Source organism: Sphaerodactylus townsendi, linkage group LG04, assembly GCF_021028975.2.
Source record: "Sphaerodactylus townsendi isolate TG3544 linkage group LG04, MPM_Stown_v2.3, whole genome shotgun sequence".
NCBI classification, from domain to species: Eukaryota; Metazoa; Chordata; class Lepidosauria; order Squamata; family Sphaerodactylidae; genus Sphaerodactylus; species Sphaerodactylus townsendi.
The window spans coordinates 49,967,571-49,989,185 of record NC_059428.1 but is presented as its reverse complement, the minus strand read 5'-3'; the positions used below and the strand labels follow the sequence as shown (position 1 = coordinate 49,989,185).

Here is a 21,615-nt window from a genome sequence, read left to right as displayed (position 1 = left end):
TTTAAAGACATCCTGCTAAACAGAGCTTCTGCCTGTTGGAAGAGTTACTATTAGAGTTATACATCATCTCACTCCCTGAGATTTTGTGGTTGGCTCTTCCTCTTGTAGCAGCCATCATGTGCTTGCACTCAGTTTCAGCACTTCAGTGGTTCCCACAGACTCAAAAAAGTTGGGAACCCCTGCTCTAAGCCCAAAATAAAAATGGTATAGGATGCTAGTCAATCCCTTCCAGTGTCCCATGTCGATTTGCTGTGGCAATCCACAATGGCCCAAAAGAAGGGGCAGCAACTGGAAGTCTCAGGCAGTGGGATGTCTCTTTCTGAGTCTGGAAGGGCTACAACTAACACTTGAGAATATAAATAATAACATCATCCTTTGCCCTAGTCTGCAGCTTGAGTGAGGTAGTTTGATCTGAGGGGACAGAGTTAAATGTCCGTACATGCTTAGTCTATGAGGCACTGAATTTCTTTCCCAGCCACCCAGCAGTCAGTTTCAGGGATGCTATATTTAGAAGGGTGATAAAGCCTGAAGAGGACAGCTGTCCTGCCCCTTTGAGAAAAAAAATCACCCAGCGAGAAAAGGAGGACAACCGCTCTTATCCTAGCTGTGTCCATTCCCCAATTCTCTACTTTTCTGAACTAAGTTAGGCACAAGTAAAATCTTGCCACTGAGAGAGAGACAGAGAAAGATTTTCCTTCTTCACTAAAGGTAAGTTACTGTAGGGCTCTCATACCATCTTGCTGGGTCATTGTGTAGTAGCAACTTAGGTCCTGTTTAATGGAGCCCTGGCTGCATTCCTGACATATGAGACAAGATGCCAGCGGGTAGAAATGGAGGGTGTGAACGGGAAGGCAAGTCAGGGGCCTGTTGGGCAGAAATGGATAGATATGTCCACAATAGGAGCTAGAAATCAGGCTGGTTTTTTGGTACAAATCCTGAGTAACCAACCACTGTTTCTCTGGGTTCTCAAACAGATTCCCAGAAAAATAATGTCATAATTGTGGAAGAAATTTAATATCTAAAAGGTCTTCTCTTGTATATATTCCTGATGGTTTAAAAAAATATCTTCAGAGCATTTATTGTGATTACTTAATAGTATTTACAATAACTGTAATGATAACAAGGATAATGATAATTTTTGTCTAGGCAAAAAAGATCATTTTTGTGCGGGCCTTTGGCGTTCATAACTGATATACTGATTCATTTAGTTGTTTATAACTGTAGCCATCTACTATATACAATCAATCTTGGCCAGAAATGCATAGGTGTCCCCATGCCCTCAGGTCCCTTTGCCTGGGCCCCTATTCCCCTTTTTCAGTATAACCCTGTAGCAAACACCTGCCCAGGCTAAATTCAGAGGTTTAACATTATTTGCAATCATGTGATTTGTCCATTATGGAAAGCAAACACCTGCTATTCTGCTCTCTTATGGAAAGCAAACACCTGCTATCCCAGAGAGCCAGTGTGGTATAGAAGTTAAGAGCAGGTGGATTCTAATCTGGAGAACCAGGTTGGATTCCCCACTCCTCCACCTGAGTGGCGGAGGCTTATCCGGTGAACCAGATGTGTTTCCATATTCCTGCATTCCTGTTGGGTGACCTTGGGCTAGTCACAGTTCTTTAGAACTCTATCAGCCCCACCTACCTCACAAGGTGTCTGTTGTGGGCAGAGGAAAGGAAAGGAGTTTGTAAGTCACCTTGAGTCTCCTTACAGGAGAAAAAGGTGGGGTATAAATCCAAACTCTTCTTTTTCTTTAGAATCCTAATAACATGACTGGTCTACTCTACATCACCTCTCAGAGGTCCATTCTGCACAGCACAAGTAAGATGTCTTGGGAATGGGGGAAAAGTGTATTGGGGAGGAACTCTGCGTAGCTTTTCCCCCAAGGTGTCCTCAGGGCACCTTGTTTCTGCTCAAGCCAAGGACGTAGGCAAGGGTGGGGTTCCCGGGTTCAACTCTTCCTTACATGTCTGAAGCTCCGCCCCATTTGTGGGTTTTTTGTATTTTTACTGTTTTTTCAGCTTTTGGCCTGTAGGGGGTACAGTTTTTAGGCTAGGAGTACTACATTTTCAGGGATTTTTTTGGAGACTCTCCTGATAATACCACCCATGTTTGGTGAGGTTTGGTTCAGGGGGTCCAAAGTTATGGACTCCCAAAGGGGGTGCCCCAATTGTTTCCAATAGGAGCTAATAGAAGATGGGGGCTACACCTTTGAGGGTGCATAACTTTGGACCCCGTGAACCAAAACTTCACCAAACCTGAATGGTATCATCAGGTGAGTCTCCTAAAGATACCCTGAAAGTTTGGTGCTGCTAGCTTAACAATTGCACCCCTGACAGCAAGCACCCCCCAAATTTCCCCAGATTCTCCTTTTAAATCTTCTTTCTTTCCCTTCGGCATGGATTTAGGGAGAATCTGAGGTTTCCAGTTTAAACATTGAACGTGATGCTGTTTCAGGGTGGGGGATAATCCACCCCAAAACAGCATCACTTTCAGTGTTGTTTTAACTGGGGACCCTAGATTCTCCCTTTAAGGTGGATTTGAAAGGAGAATCTGGGCTCCCTAGTTTAAACACCATTGAAAGTGATGCTTTTTGGGGGTGGATTCCAGCATCGCAGCTGCTGCCCATGGGGGGGGGGCGCAAAACTCAGATGTTGCACTGGGCTCCATTTTCCCTAGCTACACTTCTGCCCAGAGGGAGCCCAGCTGATCGGGGGGCAGGGGAGTCTACCGTCCCTGGCCTTGGAGAGCTGCTTTTATAAGCACTGAGGCTGGGGGTAAGGCTTGGGGAGATGTGGCCACACCCCCAAAGCCAGTGGGGGTGTGCCCCCCCGAAACCACCCCATAAAAATCTATACCTATGTCACTGGCTCAAGCTATCCTATTTTGAGAACGCAACACTATTAACTTTTTCCTCCCAAGTTGTCTGCAAGTTGTCTTCTCTTGCTGTGCAGAGCTAAGGAGCTGAGGAGATGTCTTATTTTTCCCGCCGGATTGTTAAAGCTTGTCAGTTTCATCGGCTGCTAGCACATAACATTTTTGGTGCTGCAGGGATTCTCCATGCCTGCAGCTATTTGCTTAAGGTTACCCAGGACCATTTGCTCTGCAGACTCTTCTGCTGGGCATCTTTGCAACCTGACAAATACATGGTTGTACTCTACTCATTCTGCTGATGCAGGCAATATATAGGTCCCCCCCCCACCAATATATAGGTCCCCCCCCCACATGAACATGCATATGAGAATCAGCCGCTTCTTGTATGTATGTGTGTTTCTGTCTTCGAAGACAGCTCAGCAAAAATAAAAAGGGGGAAACTATATATTGCCTGAATCAGCAGGACAAGCAGGATACAACCATGTATTTTTCAAACTGAAAAGGTGCCCTGCAGTGGAGCACCCTGCAGAGTAAACATCCTTTGGAAACCTTAAGCAAAAAAGGCATGGCGAATCCCTGCAGCACCACAAAATATCAGGCACTAGCAGCAGATGAAACTGACAGGAGGCTTTAATAGTCAGGTGGGGGGAAAGCTTCTTTCTCCTCGGATGCCTTTTTTGTCTGTGCTGTCTGAACAAAAAATTAGGAGGCACCTTTTTTAAAGACATCCTTACTTGTGCTGTCCATAATTGGCCAGAGTGCTTCTCTGTGGTCCTTTCCACAAAAAGCCCCTAAAATGGTTCTAAAATATTTTCAATCTCCCTCCTTTACAACAATGTATGTCTGCATTCATTCCTTCAAAAATGATTCCTGGCTGCCATTATGTGATTTCCCCTCCCCCTCTTTTTTTTTCTTTTTGAGTTCTGTGTTGAATTGATGCTTGAATCCCTCACAGCCTCTTGCTGCATTCTATACTCTTCGTATACTGAATGCTTTGAAGACTGCCCCCCCCAATAAAAAAACCAAACCGAGAAATGCTGCAAATAAACAGGTGAGAAGGAACTGAGTGAGTTCAGAAAATGGTGCTGAGGAGAATGTTCAGGGAAGCAAAGAAGCGCTGGGAACATGGTAAATAGATCACACAGCAACTGAAAGTGTTCTGAAAACGTTTCAACCAGAGAATCGTTTTAAAAGGCTGAAAATGAAATATTTGAGGGCAAAACCAATGTGGAACTCCATGGAGGAGATATTTTATTTCCTACCTCAAAACATTTTAAAAGGTTTGTGCAGACTGAACAGAGTTTTTGTACATTCCTGTCCCCCTCATCCTATCATTTTCCCTATTCCTGGAGGTGCTGGCAGCAACTATGGCAAGGGCTTTGGATTCCGAAGAAGAGCAGGTGGTGCCCAACGAAGAAGGCCCAGATGTGAAAACTGTGCAAGCCCATTATCTTCGCAGTCCCTCTCCTAGCCGGTGAGTGTTTTTTTGCTAAGCCAGAGCTTTCTATGTGGGAAAAAATTGCACCCTCTTTCGCCTTTCCTGCACTGCCCAAATTCTGCTGAAGAACAGAGCCTAAAGGGATCTTTCAGAAGCCAGGATGGAGAGCTCATGCATTATTTATCCAGTTGATTCAACTGAGGTGGTTTCCCGCAAATACCAAGTTATGGGGGAAAGTGTTATTGAAGCCTGTTGAACCAGGACAGAGGGAGCCAAGCCCACCCAGGCTGCAGTAGTTCGCATCGGCCTTCTCTCAGTTCAATTGTGAGTGTTTGATTCAAGCCATTGTACAGACCAAGGATCCATGTGCTGAAGAATATTTGAGCCTTGTGCAAAAAGGTCCAGATTTCAGCTGTGGCAGTCAGGGTTTCCCTTAATCTGTTCCTTACACAGTCTACAAGAGGAAATCCTCGTCACTTCCCTAATTCTAAAATCTTGTATTTTATCACTCAAGATTTCCATCTTGGCAATTCCTCCCTGCCCCCCTCTTCATTTGTATTTGCTTGCAATCTTGGGCAGGCTTACCTGCATATGGAAGAAGACAACAGAAAGGAACAGATGAATCTCCCTAGGGCAGGGGTAGGGAACCTTTAACACTCAAAGAGCCATTTGGACCCGTTTTCCACAAGAAAAGAAAACACTTGGAGCCGCAAATAATTTTTGACATTTAAAATAAAGATAACACTGTATATATTGGGTTTTTTTAACCTTTTACTTCACTCATTCTGAGAAGACGGCCGCGGGCAATTGGTGCACTCGCCCTGCTACCTGCAGGGCGGGCAAGGATGAAGCCGGCGGCTCAGCCTCGCCGGCCGCCGGGAAAGCGCCCGCCCCACTCCAATGGGGCGGGCGAGAGGGGAAGCCTGCAGTGCGGCCCAGCTGTCCGTGGGCAATTGGTGCGCCCGCCCTGCTGCCTGCAGGGCGGGCAAGGATGAAGCCGGCGGCTGGGCCTCGCTGTCTGCTGGGGAAGCAGACTTTTGAGAGGGGAAGCCCGCAGACTTTTGAGAGGGGAAGCCCGCGGCGTGGCCCAGCCGTCCGCAGGCAGTTGGTGCGCCCGCCCTGCTGCCTGCAGGGCAGGCAAGGATGAAGCCGGCAGCTCGGCTTGTGGAGCCGCAGTGTAAGGGCAGAAGAGCCGCATGCGGCTCTCGAGCCGCAGGTTCCCTACCCCTGCCCTAGGGAGAGAGTTCCAGAGTTTTGGTGCACAACTGAGAAGGCCCCTCCTGGGTTGCCACCTACCTAATCTCAAAATACAGGGACACCCAAAGCAGGGGTGACTGTAGTGATTGGGTAGGATCATAACAGAACAGGTGATCCATCAAGTATGCTGTTTGCTGTTCCCATGCCATATTAGGCTATCAAGATCAACAGCAGCACCTTGAATTGTGGCCAGAAATAAATTGAAAACGACTGGAGTTACATGGTCCTTATAAGCCACTCCAGTCAACCCCCCGCATGTAGGTATGTGATATAAATTCCCAGGTACACCAAGGGTCCAGTGTTGTCAGACTTTCTTGGGGAGAGGGATCCCCCCATCTCTACTTTAGAGGAAAGCAGGAACTTTTTATCAATGATAACTTTTGACCACATACTGGTAAGTTTGTATAGGGCAGTGATTCCCAAAGCATGAAACAGACTGTTGTCTTATCTCCCATAATCTATTATATATAACAATCTAAGTCAGGTAAGACAGATAATTAGACCTGATTTGATGCCGGTCCTCTCTTTGGTAATGTTTTTGTAATTTTCTGGGTAAATATGAAGTAAGGTTTTTCTTTCCATTGCATCTGAAGAAGTGAGCTCTTACTCCCAAACGCTCATAGTAAAATAAATGCTGTAAGTCTTTAAAATACCAATGAAATTGTTTTGTTCACTACAATAGAAAAACTAATTAATAAATACTGGTAAATAAATAAATAATAAATAAAAGCGGTCCTTCTCCCACAGTGTTTGCATGGCAGCTGGATTAGCGCGTGATATTTGAAAATAACTGCCAATTTAGTGATATTTTAAAACCCCGGGATAAGGGAAATCTTGCGGGGCGGGCCAGAAGACATGTGGAAATCACGTGCAGGACCAGGATATTCCACCTCCCCATCCCAGGATATTTGGACCATGCGGAAAATGCCACAGTTATCCTTTTAGTGTTGTCTAAGTTTCAGTCAAGTGTTCTTGGTGCTTGATACAGCAAAGCCCAGAATGCTGACCGGCCTTTTTTATTAATCACAAAGCAGACAGCTTTATCTTCTTTCTCCCTCCCCCTATTTATTTATTTACCTTACTTCATTTATAGACTGCCTTTCTCATTGAGAGTCAAGCCAGGCTACATAATTAGAAGACAAGGATATGGTATAGTGTTTAAGGTGTTGGACTAGGACAGTGATGGCGAACCTTTTTAAGACCGAGTGCCCAAATTACAACCCAAACCCCACTTATTTATCACAAAGTGCCAACCCAGCAATTTAACCTGTATGCTGAGGTTTTAGTTTAGAAAAAAACTGGTTGGCTCCCTCTTCCTCCACCCCACCCGCTCGAGCAGGGGCCAGCCTTCTCTAGCCTCCAGTAAGTCCTGCATGCACCGCTCTGTGCCTCTCTAGCATCTCTGCCTCCTCTGCGCCCCCCCTCAGGTAGCAGCCACCCAGAGCACAGTCACCAGGCCCACCAGCTGTGTCCTCCCTGCTCACTGCGGTGCGTGCATGCCATGCTCAGTGGCCCAGGCCAGCCTAGATGAGTGTGTGTGTGTGGGGGGGTGATTTTCCGCCCCCCACATGTCGAACTCTGTGTGTGCGTGCCCACAGAGAGGTCTCCTAGTGCCACCTCTGGCACCCGTGCCATAGGTTCACCATCACTGGACTAGGACCTGAGAAAACCAGGTTCAAATTTGCACCTGCAGCATGAAAGTCTGCTGGGTGACCTTGGGCCAGTCACACACTCTCAGGCCTGACCCTGGTTAGTGTTTGGATGGGAGACCTCCAAGGAATACCATGGTGACTTGGAGGCAGGCAATGGCAAACTAAATCTCCTAAATCTCTTGCTTCAAAAACTCTTCAGGATCACCACAAGTCAACTGTGACTTAATGTAAAAAAAGAAAAGAAAAGAACATGCAGTAAACAATGTCATGGAAATAGTGTAACACATGCTACAAGAAATGCAAACAAAGCCACTGGATATCAAAATTAGAGGGCAATAATAAGCTGTCTAACACAACAGTGTAAGAATAAACTGCGTAAAATCTGACAGACACTAAAATTCGAATCCTGTTCATTTTATAAAATGACCTAGGTGAGAACCTAAGGAGCAACTTGCTATTTTCCAAAGGATTGTAAAGTCCACTCCTAAGAGACATGCTTTGTAGCTCTGATCCATTTTTAAAAATTTGTCTGCCACCATAACTGATGATGTAAGTGAGCACTGTTCGCCAAACTATCTGTCTTAGTTTCTGCTTAGCTTCACTTGGCCAAGTCTTTTTTTCTTTGCATATGTCTCATTTGCACATACATAGTTAGTGAATCCTGAATACTATAGCAATTGTGTTAGAAAAAATAGTTCCAACACTCTTTAAATATGCAGCTAGCAATTGTATTGTGGTTCCCAGATTCCCCATCCATGCCTAATATAAGAGCTTTCAGTGTTCGAACCTGAAGGTGCTCTCCCCCCAACCACACTACTAGAGCTTCCTGAAAGCAGTCCCTTTCTCCATCAGGAAAGGTGTACATGAGCATATGGGGCATGAAGTTTAACTTCTTCGGTTTTCAATGTAGATGGAGACTGTGAATTCCAAGAAAAAGCAGCTCACAACATCAGGACTCAAAACCCTATCAATTAGGAGGACTTTTTTAGAGAGACCTTTTAAACTACACCATATTCTAGTAGGTTAAAGGAACTGAGGCTTTTTCATAGAGAATATTTCTTAAAATGAAGAAGTCACATAGCTTGGAGGTAAAGTCTATGATCCCAGGTTCAGTCACTGGCATTTTTTTAAATTAAGGCTATAAGAGCTGGGAAAGACCTTTCACTGCGTAAGACCTTAGAGAGTTGCTGACAGTTTAGAGACAGCAGTCCTGAGTTGGGGGACCAATTGCCTGACTCAGTTAAACAGACTAATATATTATGGCAGCCGGGGAGAGGGAGGTCCCATTTTCTACGTTCCAATTAATAAAATAAATAAAAAATCCTGTGGTACCCAACAAACTAACATTAGTTTGAGGGAATGAGCTGTGATTTGTGATAACAAATTAATATGGCCTCCCCTCTGGAATCGCTAGTTAATAATTCAGAGGCAGTGAAAAATATCCCTGTTCTGTAGGTGCCAGCTGTCCTCCCTCCTACTAAGATTCTTGCTTGGTGAAGAGCAGCTGGAATGAAAACAGCTTGGGTTTCCTGTCTGGATTATGGAGTTCCTTTTCCCCAGCCCTAAATAGTTCCTTATATGCAAGATGTCAGTACCTTCTTTAATGCTGCGTATAGAAAAACTCTCTGTCTGTCTCTCTCTCCCCTCCCCCCTTGTCAGGCAGTGACAGGGGCTGCAATCTAACTGCACAAAAACATTTAGGGTCACACTCACACACGTCTTCTCCTCATGCACAGATTGCAGTCAAAGACTTAACTATTATCAAAAGTCATCATAAAACTCCAGTTTGTTGTGATGGCTGAATACAACCATCTGCGCACACTGGAATTTGTTTCCACCCCACAAACTGGGATCCTGAACAGAGAGTTGTTTGTGATATCTGAATAGAGTTAGAGTGAAAGAATATGGGTGTGATCCTGTTCTAAAAGTGTTGATAGTCTGGATTGCATCATGTGTCCAAAGAATCACAGCTTGTTCAAAACTCAGTAAAAACTGGGAGAGCAAACAAGTAGAGAAGTCTTATGCCAGCACCATAAGAACTCTTACATTAGGAAATTTGAGCTCTATGTTCAGGTACCTTTGGCCCATTTAACATATTTTGGAGAGGAAGCTACAATTCTATACAATTCTATTACAGGGAGTGAGGGAGTCCTATTGAATCTATTGGAGCTTATTTCTAAACATATGTGCATGGGATCGCTGTATAAGTAAGGTGTCTCAGTACACATAGAAATAGAATATATGATTTTGTGATTTTTGTCCTTGGACATCTATTCATTATCATTGTTCCATTCTCTAATAATAGAATCCATTTTAAAAACTACAAATGTTTTTCTTCCATTGATATTATAAAATACTCTATCCATATTGAGATGTCTTAATTGCTAAATATAGTGTCTGATTTTAAGCTATGTGTTTGTTTATATTTTGGTCAGTGATTGTATCCCTTAAATTAGCTTACATGTCATGAGTTCATCTGAAGTAGGAAGTTGACATTCCCAAAATCTGGTCATTAACATCCGCATGATGCACAAATCTGTTTTGCTGATGAAGCAAATCATGCTAAATAAGTATGCCCTATTTGCTTAATTTTCCACAGGTGCTCTATTCTTGCAACATACAGAATGAATTTAAGGATCAGGCAATCAAAAATCTTTTTAAACTAACTATTTTCCTCCATCAAGGGCTTTTGATAACAGCCTGTTGCTCTTCATTGTGAATTCATCATCTTTGATGGAAAAGATATAGTCTCTAGTCTTCACCTGCACCAGTGACACAGCGCTTCCAAATCCAAACTCCCATTGTTATGGAGGTCACAATTTTTCTGGAAAATGCTCTAAATAACAAATAAAAATTCAGCAGACACGGTTTTTATCTCCTTCCTTTCATCCCTAGTTTGCTTGGCAGTGCTATTCACAGCAAAAGGCTGCACAGTCAGTAAGATCCTCCAAATCATACCTGTGATTTGCTAGGCAGCACATTCAGGGGAACATAGGGTCTATATCCTCGTACTATCATGCTAAAAAAGCAAAGTATTAGAATTATGAACTCTGCTTGTCTGCTAGCTTATTTGTAGTGTGGCATGATATTAAATTGCAATTCCTTGAGTTAAGGATCTTGTGCGTTTAAGATGAAGAAACATTGTTCAAACTGACATTCTCTATTTGTTGATTAAGGAACATCCTTTTTTAATGAGAATTTTTATTTATTTTACACATCTAAATAGCACATATGTAGAAAGATAAAGAAAAAAATCCCAATCTAGTCCCCCTCTCCCTATAATAATATTATTAAATGAAAATAAAATAAAATAAAATAAAAACACATATACACAAACACCTATACATATTTATGGTGACTTCCAGCTACCTCACTAAGGATCAAAGCATAAATTTAACTCCATGCTTATAATATCTACATTTTTGTTCACTTTTAGTCCTTATAAAGTTGTCTTAATCCAATATACTGTTTTCATTTAAGTCTCGAATCCTGCCATTGTTTCTCTGTTTGTACATGTTTTCAATAAGTAGTCTGCAAATGGATTTCCAGTCTTTCAGAAAATTGTCTGTATTCTTGTCTCTTATAGCCACCGTCTACGGAACATCCTTAATACTCAGGATACCTTCAAAGACAAAATCTTTTCTTTACGTATTGCCATTTCACTTTTGCAGGAAATCAAGGCCAATGGTTCCCGGGTCCAGAAGTAGTATGGTGCACTCAAACTCTAGGAAATCCCAGGTTGCTAAGTAATACCACATCCCTTATTTATAAGGAATGGAGAGGGAAAAACAGCAATTATTTCTTGTCTTTGAATGAGAAGACCAATGTACACATCTGATATACTAACACCAGTGTTCTGTTCTAACTCTTCTCTTAGCCCATACCTCCATTTTAATATGCATTATTCAAAGTCAATGCTCTGCAGTGCTTTGTGTACTTGACCCCCAGCTAGTATAACCCTCTCATGTTTCGGACTTCTTAGCTGCTGCTGGCTTGGGAACTTTGCTGTCCACATAATGTTTCATGACTAGTTGCCATGGAGACCACTTTTGATTAGTGCAGCTGTCAGACAGACTGTGTTTACAAAACTCAGAGACATCTGGACCCTCTAGTGGATGATAAAGAAACATCTTCTTCCTGTATAAACAGACCAGTGCACACACTCAGCTCCTTAACTTTGCTACAATGGCGGACACTTGAACTTGTCAGTGGACAATGTTTTTGCCTTTGCTTGCTTACTTCTTCCTCAAGTTACCCCTTTAATTCCTCACATGGTTGTTAGTGTTGGGCTGGCAACCCTGGAAACAGCAGTGCAACAGCTGCCTCTGAACAGCACCATGCAAAGGCCTCACCTCAGATTTGGAGCCATCTGTGCTGCCATACCACATTGTAATACAACACCCCCCACCCCACCCCGCCTATATAGGAGTTCTATATCTAATAACTTTTGAAAACCATCTTGGTGACACTGTAAGACAAGAAATTAGAAGTAAGAGATGGGAAGCCAGTAAATAAATTTACACAAGTAATTTTTTCCACAGTAAAGTCACCATGGGATTAAATTTCCATTAATTCCCTTCATCATTTGTTTTTACAAATGTGCCTCCACATGATATAATCAATGTACACAACATGATATTACTGTTCAATAAATGAATTTTGTGTTCTGTCTTGATTTACCTTGTTTGAAAGATAAATATAAGAGAAAGAGGAACTGTGAAGGCATTACAAGGAAATGTAACTTTTCTTTTGACACTTTTTTGTTTAAAAACTTGCCCATAAACAGACTTTCTAGCAAAACTCTCTCTTTGCCTACCAGCTCACTGGGGCAGATTCTTTTTAAAGCAGTTGTCATTGATCAACAGATACTCAGTGGTATCTGACACAGACACTGAGACCATCTTCATGGAGCCCATTCACCTGTCATCTGCTGTGGCTGCCAAGCAGATCATCAATGAAGGTAGGAGGAAATAAAGTAAGTAATGAAAATAATAGTGGGATTATGGTGGAAAGGCTGCTGGGTGGATGGCCCCTTCCAGTCAGCACCACCAAGAGGGTTTATGGGAACTGAGCAGATATGATTTTGGAGGTCCTGCTGCTACCCCATACATGTATGTGTGTCCAAAACTGGGGAATCAGAGGCACAGAGGAACATTCTTGTATGCACAGACCATATGCAGGAAAGCTCCTTCTTTCCCCCACTTGTTCCTTATATCTATTCTGTTTGTATACAACTATTTACAACAGGTCCCATTGTGTTACAATTATATGTTGCATCTCATTGTTGTCTTGCACTCATACCCAGTTTCCTCTTTTTCATGAAAATCTAAAACAAAATACTAAGAATTATTGTGAGAAAAATGGGAGAGTCAGGGAAGGGCCAAATAGTATGCATGGGAATTGGGTGGGGAACTTGCTTTTCAAGGGTTTAGCATAAATTGCCTGTGTTCCCTCTCCCTTCTTTGGTCAGCTAGGCTTCCAACTAAGTAATTCTGTAACATCTGGAAAGTGTTTCTAGAATCTCTTTTTTTCTGATGAATCTAGGACTAAACAAACCTGAAGGTTACTAGGGTACTGAAGACACTTCCCTCTTACATTTTGTTGAACAAAATACCAAAGTACTGTATTTTGAGATCAGCTGTAGGGAACTGGTACACAGTGTGAGTGTTGTTGTAGGGACTCCCCAAGAATCTAGATGAAATACTTTCCACTTTGGAAGAAGAATCCACTTGACTCCAATACAGTGATAAACAGGATACCACAGATCATCAGTTTATCAAAGTAAACAGTGTCTACACAATTCAGTCCAAGGGGATGGACATTGGATTGAGCAGTCTCTAAAAGAACTTCAGCAATACCAAACAATTCCTTGCAATTTTGAAAATGATGAGGTTCATTCATTCCAGAGCTGAAGACAAAGGAGGTGAAAGTAGACTCAGGTTGCCCAGGAATGCTGGAATCTGCAGAGCAGCTACTGGTGGAAGATCTATACAACCGGGTCAAGGAAAAGATAGATGACACTAGTTTGTTCAACACACCATGTGTCATGGACTTGCAGAGAGCACTTGTGAAGGACCGGCTTGAGGCCCCACGGGATGCCATTGATGAGGTCTGGCCAAATGTCTTCATAGCAGAAAAGTGAGTAGGAGGTCCTTTTCTCTCTGAATAAAACAATTAAAGTTGATTTTCTCAGTCTTTCAAACGTCCTCAATCTGTCCAATCTCTAGGAAACTTACAGTAAGAGTGCAAAGCCAATTCAAAGGGAAAACAGTGTTGTGGTGTCTTTCTTGTGAATCTGTGAAAACTAGACTGCATTTTTTCTGATTCCTATTCTGCATCTCTGTGAGTCATGTAATCCCTTTTTGATGGATGCAACCAATGTCCCTTGTAAGCTGCCTGGGTGTGTGGCTGCGTGGCCACCGTATCAGTGCCACACAGATGAGATGCCAACCAGCGGGAAAAGCTCTCCCAAGGCTGCTCAGTTCTGCACAGACTCTAGGAAGTTCAGCACAGCACTGGAGATGATTTAGATCAGGGGTCTGCAACCTGTGGCTCTCCAGATGTTCATGGACTACAATTCCCATCAGCCAATTGGCCATGGTGGTAGGGGCTGATGGGAATTGTAGTCCATGAACATCTGGAGAGCCACAGGTTGCAGACCCCTGATTTAGATGAACTACTGGATACAACTGTTTGATTGTCCACCATTGTTTTACGTAGTATACTCTTTCTTATTCTTCATGCAAGTTTCCACAGACAAGTTGGATTGGTTTCTTAAGAAACCAATTGATGCTGTTTCTCTCACCTCAGGGAGTCATAATCTCACAAAATTCACAGATTTTGCAAATTTAAATGGGCTAGGTTAAAGTTCTTATCTCTATGTGAGACCATGAAACACATCAGGACATATGTGTGAGTGCTACCAAAAGCATCAGTCCTGCATCTCTGCCTCCGCAAGTTCACTCATTACATCATGGTTGTCTGAGATCCCCACCCTGGGTCCTGTGTAAAAGTCACAAGCTCTCCTCAGTTCTTGTATTGGGCCCAATATCACTTGTGTGGTGCCCACAGAGAAGGAGTTTAAGCCTCTTCATACACATTTTTCTGATCTGAAACAGTTCTGGGAAGGGGGCTATTTGACCTGTTGAGAAAACCAGTGTACCCCTGGGACTGTTGCAGGTTTGGAAAAATAGTGCAGAGGGGAAGGCTGATTTGGATTTGCAATCCAAATCAGGCACCATATGTGGAGGAACTGAGGAGAGCCTGCAGCTCACATGAGACGTCATCACATTGTAAAATTTATTTATTGCCCGCTAGTTGTGAAGACTAAGAAATTCAAAACTGGATGACATCATAGCTTGTACTTTGCAGAATCATATTGTCAGGTGAGAAGATGCAGGAATGCTATTTCATAAATCTAGCTGGTTTATGCTGAGATTAAGAGGGAACCCAATCAAGCTTTTAAAAAAGTTGATATCAGTACTGCTGTACACAAAACCATGTAAATTGTAAACAAAGTATTTGATAGAAGCATTTTCATCTATTAAGAGTACTTTTTCAGTATTTCTTTGTCACAATTTTCCAAATATTAACTCCCAAATGTTAACTCCCAGTTCAGTACCAATAGTCCTTTAGTACTGTAGCCATCATATTTCCAAGTGCATTTTCTGAGATAAATGAATGCTGGAATTCTTAAGGAATCCAGCCAGAAGCTTTGTGATATATGTTGAGGAATGCATGGTGGGATATATATGGCCTACATTTGTTCTGCACTCCTCCTACAGTGCCCAGGGTTATTTTATTGTGCATTTTATTAGAAGAGCTGTGATGAATAAGATTTTATATGTGCATTTATTTATTTATTTGGTTGTTTTATAGTCTGCCTGTTTCACTGAGACTCAAGTTGAATGAGAAGGGTTTTATGGTGTAAAGACTTACAGAAATCAGGCTTGTTTCAGTACTTTGTGTCTCACTAAAAATGATGCACCTCTTTCAGATAAGATCTGTTCTTGGCATTCTGATACCACTCTAACCATTAGTAAGATTATCAGGATGGATGGAATGTGTACCAGTTCCTCATTTACTCTTTCCACTGCTTGTTCTTAAGCTACAAGATTTACTCAGTGTAGAAACCAGAATCTTTCTTCCTTTCCCTTGAAGGAGTGTTGCAGTGAATAAAGGTCGCCTAAAGAGACTGGGAATTACACATATCCTTAATGCAGCTCACGGGACTGGTGTATATACAGGACCAGACTTCTACAGTGGCCTGGATATCCAGTACTTAGGGATTGAGGTGGATGATTTCCCAGATATGGACATCTCTAAACATTTCCGACAGGCTGCAGAGTTCCTTGACGAAGCACTGCTAACCTACAGAGGTAAAAGGGGAAACTATTATTGTCCAGACGTGGATTTTTCCATTTGTTTATTATTTATAATGTACTGCCATGACCCTTTCACACATTAATAATATTCTTTCTATCCGCCCTGCAGAATGTTTAAATGTTTCTATAATCCTCTGAGAAGATAGTTATATTTATAAACTGCAAGTTTAAAATTAATACATGGTCTATAAGTAGTCATTGTAAATATCTGAGAAACCAGAATGTTTAGTTTTTATTTATTTTCCATTTATCCATTAAACAATGTAATATATTTTTTAATATTTACATTTCATATTTCCCCTAAATTTTGGAACAGATTATTCTTCAATAGATTTGTACTAAACTTCACCTGTTTATCAACTTCAATGAATATTGGGGATTTGTTTTTAATTTTCCAAAAATGGGAGACACCCCACCCCTAATTACAGTATGATTTCAAACAGATTTTAACCAAAATTTACCCTTAGCTTTTTATAGCAATTGTGTTTAGGATGGTTTTTCACTTTTCAAAAATCAGGAGAAACTTCCTGTTAGAAAATTAAAATCTTAGAAATGATCTCTGAAGGATAAGTAACAAGATTACTTTTTATAGGTTTTAATTTACAGACATATAAAGGGAAATTGCTGTTCTGCAATTGAAGTTACCTTAGGAGAGGGTTATGTGAAACTTCATTGACTGTTGTCTATAAGATGCTTTCAGATGTTCCAGGTGAAATTTATCAAAACACTGAAATGAAGACAAAAGCAGACAGAAAATATGCCATGCTGGTCTTTTCCATAAACTGTTTCAGCATTACTCTATTATGACACTGTAATTTTACTTCTAGGAAAAGTCATAGTCAGCAGTGAAATGGGAATCAGTCGCTCAGCGGTGCTGGTAGCCTCTTATCTCATGATCTTCCATCATATGACCATCTTGGAAGCCTTGATGACTATTCGTAAGAAACGGGCCATTTATCCCAATGACGGCTTTCTGAAACAGCTGCGGGAACTCAATGAAAAATTACTGGAGGAACGGCAGGAGCAAGATGCTGAAGATTCTGATGATGATGATGAAACACGCAGCCAGATTTCTGTTGTTAGAGCTGGAAGTGGTTCTCTGTTGTCTGGTCTAGAAGATTCCAGGAGTATCACAGGAGCCAAAGTCCACTCCATCATGGTGGAAGAAGAAGACACAACAAGCCTATTGGGTAGTGTTATGAGCACTTCATCCATGACAAAATCTAGTTTAGCTTCTAAACAGCCAACTCTTATCAGTGAAGAGGAGGAGGAACAGCTTTATGAAGAATGGAGGAAGAAGCAAGGCTTGCCTGCAAGGGAACTTTCCAGCAAGGATGGAGAGAATGAATCTCCACACCTTGCATTCCAGGTGCACGAGGAATCTGAAGAGAACATGAATCAGATGATCCAGGAGTGGCAATGTAAAAACGAGAAGTACCAAATGGAAACCTACTTGTTTCCCAAAGAGGAGGATCATGATTCTACCACGGAAGGAAGACCGTATCCTGTAGATGACATAAGTGATACTGAAAGTTTAAGCAGCCAGGAGATCAGGATCTTGAAACAACAGCTGGAAGCAAGTTATGTCAACAGAATGAGGAGAGGACGCACAGACTCCATGTCTACAGAAAGTAGCTGGGATATGTGGAATGAGAGGATGATGGAGATAGAGAAAGAAGCTGCTCAAAGATATTGTTCCAGAACTAGGCATGGTAGTAAAAATCCTGACCTTGAAAGAGGAACAACAGAAAAAGATATAGATGAGGAAAGTATATTATCTGATACCAGCTCTTTTTATAATTTCTGTCAAAAGAACAAAGACAAACTAACTGCTTTGGAAAGATGGAAGATCAAGAGAATCCAATTTGGCTTTCACAAGAAAGATTCAGAAGCCTCTGAGCAATCCAAGGCTGAAAATGGCAACCAGCAAAATAAAGAGGCTATGGAAGAGGAGAAGAACTTATCTGATATCAATCTGACAGCTTACCAAGCCTGGAAGACACGACACCAGAAGAAGGTGGGCAACGACAATAAAGAGGAAATTGTGGAGCTTGTTAAAGTTGAGGACTCTGCTTCTGCTAGGAGAAAACAGAGACGCATGGAGTTACTTGAACGTTCCAAAAAAAATCTGGAAGAAAGTCAGTCTCTGTGCAGCTGGGAGGAAGGAAGTGTTATGAGTGGAAGTATCCCATTATCAGCCTTTGGGCCATCAGTAGTTTCTGTGAATGGTACAGAGGACTCTGCCTCTGCTTTAAGCATGCAGACCAATCGATCATCTTTTTCTCAGGCTAGAAGCAGTAGTGGAGCCTTACCAAGTCCTACAGTCGCAACAGGGGTGCCCAACCTCCCAGTTGGCCCAGATAATTCCATATCAATGGCCAGCATTCAAAATTGGATTGCCAATGTAGTTAGTGAAACTATTGCTCAGAAACAAAATGAGATCCTGATATTGTCCCGCCCACCATCAGTTGCAGCTTCCAGTGTGATGTTGGGAGATCATTCTAGACATCTAGACGATGATAAGACTTCTCTGCTGAGTGCACCGAGCAGTTCTCTGCTTTGCCAGCGGGACTCCCAATATGCAGACACCCAGTCCATCCTATCTGGTAACACCTCCCTGAATGGGAGGACAGGAGGGTCCAGCTCAAGCAGGAAAGTGACACAGACAAGTAAACCTCTGTATAGCCTCTTTGCTGATGAGATTGACCTGAAGAAGCTCAGTAGGAAGGAAAGGGAGATGCAAATGGAGATGAGAGAGAAAATGTCAGATTACCAGACTGAAAAACTTATCAGTGACAATAAGCGTAGCACTTTATTTAAGAAGAAGAAGCTCAAGGAAGATGATGAGGATGTGAAGACAGGAAATGATACCGTAAACCCAACAGTTGGCATGAGGTACTCACTGCAAGCAGATCTTGACAGAAGTGACACAATTTCTGCTCCCTTGGGCCAGTCTGCCTGTGCTGGTGCTGTGAGATCAGAGATAGAGAATAATGTGAACAAGTGGCTCAAGGGTTTGCAGAAAGAAGAAAAGTCCTCCTCTCAGGACTGCACTGACAATAGCGGGCCTACATATACAAGATCATCCACATTTAGAGAGATGGATAGTGAAGCTTCTAGCTATAGATATTGCAGGTCCACAAAAGAAGAAATGGATCACGCCTCAACTTACCAGTGCAGAGATAACTTGCAGAGAACTTCATCACGATTTGCTTCTAATCAAGAAGACAGAGAGGCATACAAGTTTGCTCGGTCAAAAATCAGTGAGACAAGTTCCAGAGAAGAAAGTTCAGAGCCCTATTTGTTCACAAGAACAACAGAACCACCAGAATCCCATGAAACGACCACACGTAGTCGAATCAGATCACATAATTTTGATGAGTGCGAGGAAGAATCTAGCTCAGATGCATCTGAATTTGGAGCCAAGAGAAAGTTCACCCAGAGCTTTGCAAAATCTGAAGAGAATGGAGAGAATGAAAAAAAGGTGGAAGAAAGTAAAGAGTGTTTTGCCTCAAGACAATCCTCTAGACACAGGCAAAGCACTCGAAAAGAGGAGGAGGAAGAAGTGGATGACGATGCCATCATTGATGCGTGGAGACGTCGTCAAGAAGAAACTAAAGCAAAACTCCGGCGAAGGAGAGAGGAATGATTGAGAGCAAAGTCATTCTATTGCCATTTTCTTTTATTTGGAATAAAGCCTTCAAAGCTTTTGCAAAGCTCCAAAAGCCAAATTTCCATTTTAATTATCATTACCTTTCATCGTATTTCCTACTTTCCAGATCACAGTCCTGTGGATACATTATCCTTCCTTCTCTCTCTTACAGTAACATTTAAAAAAATTAAAATGTGGCTTTTCCAAAGAAAAAGGGATTGTGTGCCAATATTCAGTCATTGGTGTCTAGAAACACATCACGTGCTATTTCTGGCTGGAGATTTTTTTCTCCTAACAAAACACTAAAATAATACCTTAGCAATAAAAAAATCAGAAGTTTTAATATTACCTTATATATGGATTTTATGCATACGCACAAGATGATAGACAGACAGACATTGTGTATAGCTGTACAGACATAAGTCTATCCACCTAGATTAATATAATAGATATAGATTATTATTTTTCTGAAATCACTGAAGAGTCATTCCAGGATTTTCTGTTAGTTTAATAAAGATTAGAACTGGAACAAAATTAACAGCTTTATTGCCAGTTCTTTTAATTTTTCTACCCTGTTCCCATGAGGAAAGTACAATTGAACTTTAAATATTCCTTTCCTTCTGAAGTCCAAAGCATGGACTCACTTCTGTGCTGTGTATCTATAGCAAATGCTACAGTGGGAATATACTGAACACTTGTTCCCATGACAACTTGTCACCGTGCAAAGTATCAGTCATTGGTCATATGGGAAGAATTTGTTCAGGATTTGAATTTTGTTTGCTATAAAGATGGCACCACAGATCTTACCTGAAAAGCACATCTTACTTAACAGCACATCTAACCTCATAAATCATATACAGCAACAGCAGGTACCCCTTTTAAATGTAAAAGGCTACATTTTAGTGCATGTTCAATGCAGTTAATACAACCTCTGTATTGAAACATGCAAGTAAAAGATATATCAGCAACTGTATTTGTCTGCTATGTATGAACTACAAGAGCCTCCTAAGAGCCAACATACCGGAGCTGATCAGGTGATGAGGTCAGCCCTCTGTAAATATTTTCAATCACAGGTCCGCTGGCTGCCACTCCTGGTGATAAACTTGCCCTGCCCAAAGTCTCTGGCTGAAACTTGCTCAGCTTTTGCTAGTGCCTTACTTCACATTGGTTCCTCAAGCATTATCATCCCATGTTAATCAGCAAGAGACCTGGGCATTGTCCAAAACCCAAATACTTTTTACTGTCCTCAAATGTGCATGATGCTCCTGTTTCCCATTCTCCTCCTGTATGACACATTAGGCACATAGAGAGGGCAACCATCATTCTTCAAATGAGAAGCTTATTTTAAGACAAACGGACATTTGGTTCTTTTAAACATGAACAAAGATAATACAGCCTCGTATGCCCTTCAGTGCTCTCACCTCCCTCAGCTCTCTTTGGAAACAGGTCTGAGTCCATCTACTTTCATATTTTCAAACAAAACTCATGAAAGGGCCATAAATATCATGACTTGTTAAAATGAAAGCTGTTTTTCCTTCCTCCCATGAGACCCCTTCCTGAGAGAGGGGCAGAGAGAGTTCAACTCTTTGAAGAATTCTTTTTCTGTTCAAGTAGCTGCATCTGAAAGTTGTCTTCTGGGGTTTGTTCCTAACATCCTGAACAGCCTTTGCTATGGCTTTTCTCTGCATTTCTTCTGGAAGTATGAAGGAGGATCAGCTCAGGATAAGGAAAACAATTTGGTGTGTACACTGACAGGAAGGTATTACTGGGGAAAGGAACTGTATTTGAAAGCTTCGAAAAAGGTTACCCACAACTCCCAAAATAAGAAAATATATGCCATATCTGAATTGTTGACAAAACAGATATACCATATCTGAATTGTTAACACAAAAGGTACATAGAATAAAGGTAAACAATAATTTGGACATCAGTTAAAAGTTTTAGCCATTAATTTTTTTATCCCACCCTTCCTCAGAGCATCTCAAAGTAGCATACAATTTCCCCTCCTCAGTTGCATTCTCACAAAAACACTTTAAGTAGGTTAGACTGAGAGAGTGCCTAGTCCAAGATTACTAAGTCTATATCACGAATTAATGTGAACTTGCACCCCAGTCCCCTCAGACCTGGTCTGCCAGGCTTAATTCAACATTTTCACCCCTGTACTGTACTGAATTACACTGCACTATAGTGTAGTGCAGCGATGGTGAACCTTTTCGAGACCAAGTGCCCAAATTGCAACCCAAAACCCACTTATTTATCGCAAAGTGCCCGGCAATTTAACCTGAATACTGAGTTTTTTGTTTAGAAAAAACGGTTGGCTCCGAGGCGTACGTTACTCAGGAGTAAGCTTGGTGGTAG

At 41.9% G+C, this 21,615-nt stretch overlaps 1 protein-coding gene across 1 annotated transcript; it reads left to right on the top strand.

Annotated features, from left to right (window-relative positions):
• The first annotated feature begins 555 nt into the window (after positions 1-555).
• Positions 556-19,471, top strand: STYXL2 (serine/threonine/tyrosine interacting like 2). Its single transcript, XM_048495406.1, has 6 exons — positions 556-708; positions 4,227-4,348; positions 12,087-12,181; positions 13,128-13,359; positions 15,382-15,599; positions 16,433-19,471. The coding sequence occupies exons 2-6, from the start codon at positions 4,242-4,244 to the stop codon at positions 19,252-19,254; spliced, it is 3,474 nt and encodes a 1,157-aa protein (XP_048351363.1). The 5' UTR covers positions 556-708; positions 4,227-4,241; the 3' UTR covers positions 19,255-19,471.
• Positions 19,472-21,615: the final 2,144 nt, after the last annotated feature.

What these genes read in the sequence shown, in the direction of transcription:
- STYXL2 (XM_048495406.1), top strand. Translation starts at nt 4,242, where the DNA reads ATGGCAAGGGCTTTGGATTCCGAAGAAGAGCAGGTGGTGCCCAACGAA. An exon ending in CGCAGTCCCTCTCCTAGCCG is followed by an intron (nt 4,349 to 12,086) that starts GTGAGTGTTTTT and finishes ATTGATCAACAG; the next exon opens with ATACTCAGTGGTATCTGACA. An exon ending in AATGTCTTCATAGCAGAAAA is followed by an intron (nt 13,360 to 15,381) that starts GTGAGTAGGAGG and finishes TTTCCCTTGAAG; the next exon opens with GAGTGTTGCAGTGAATAAAG.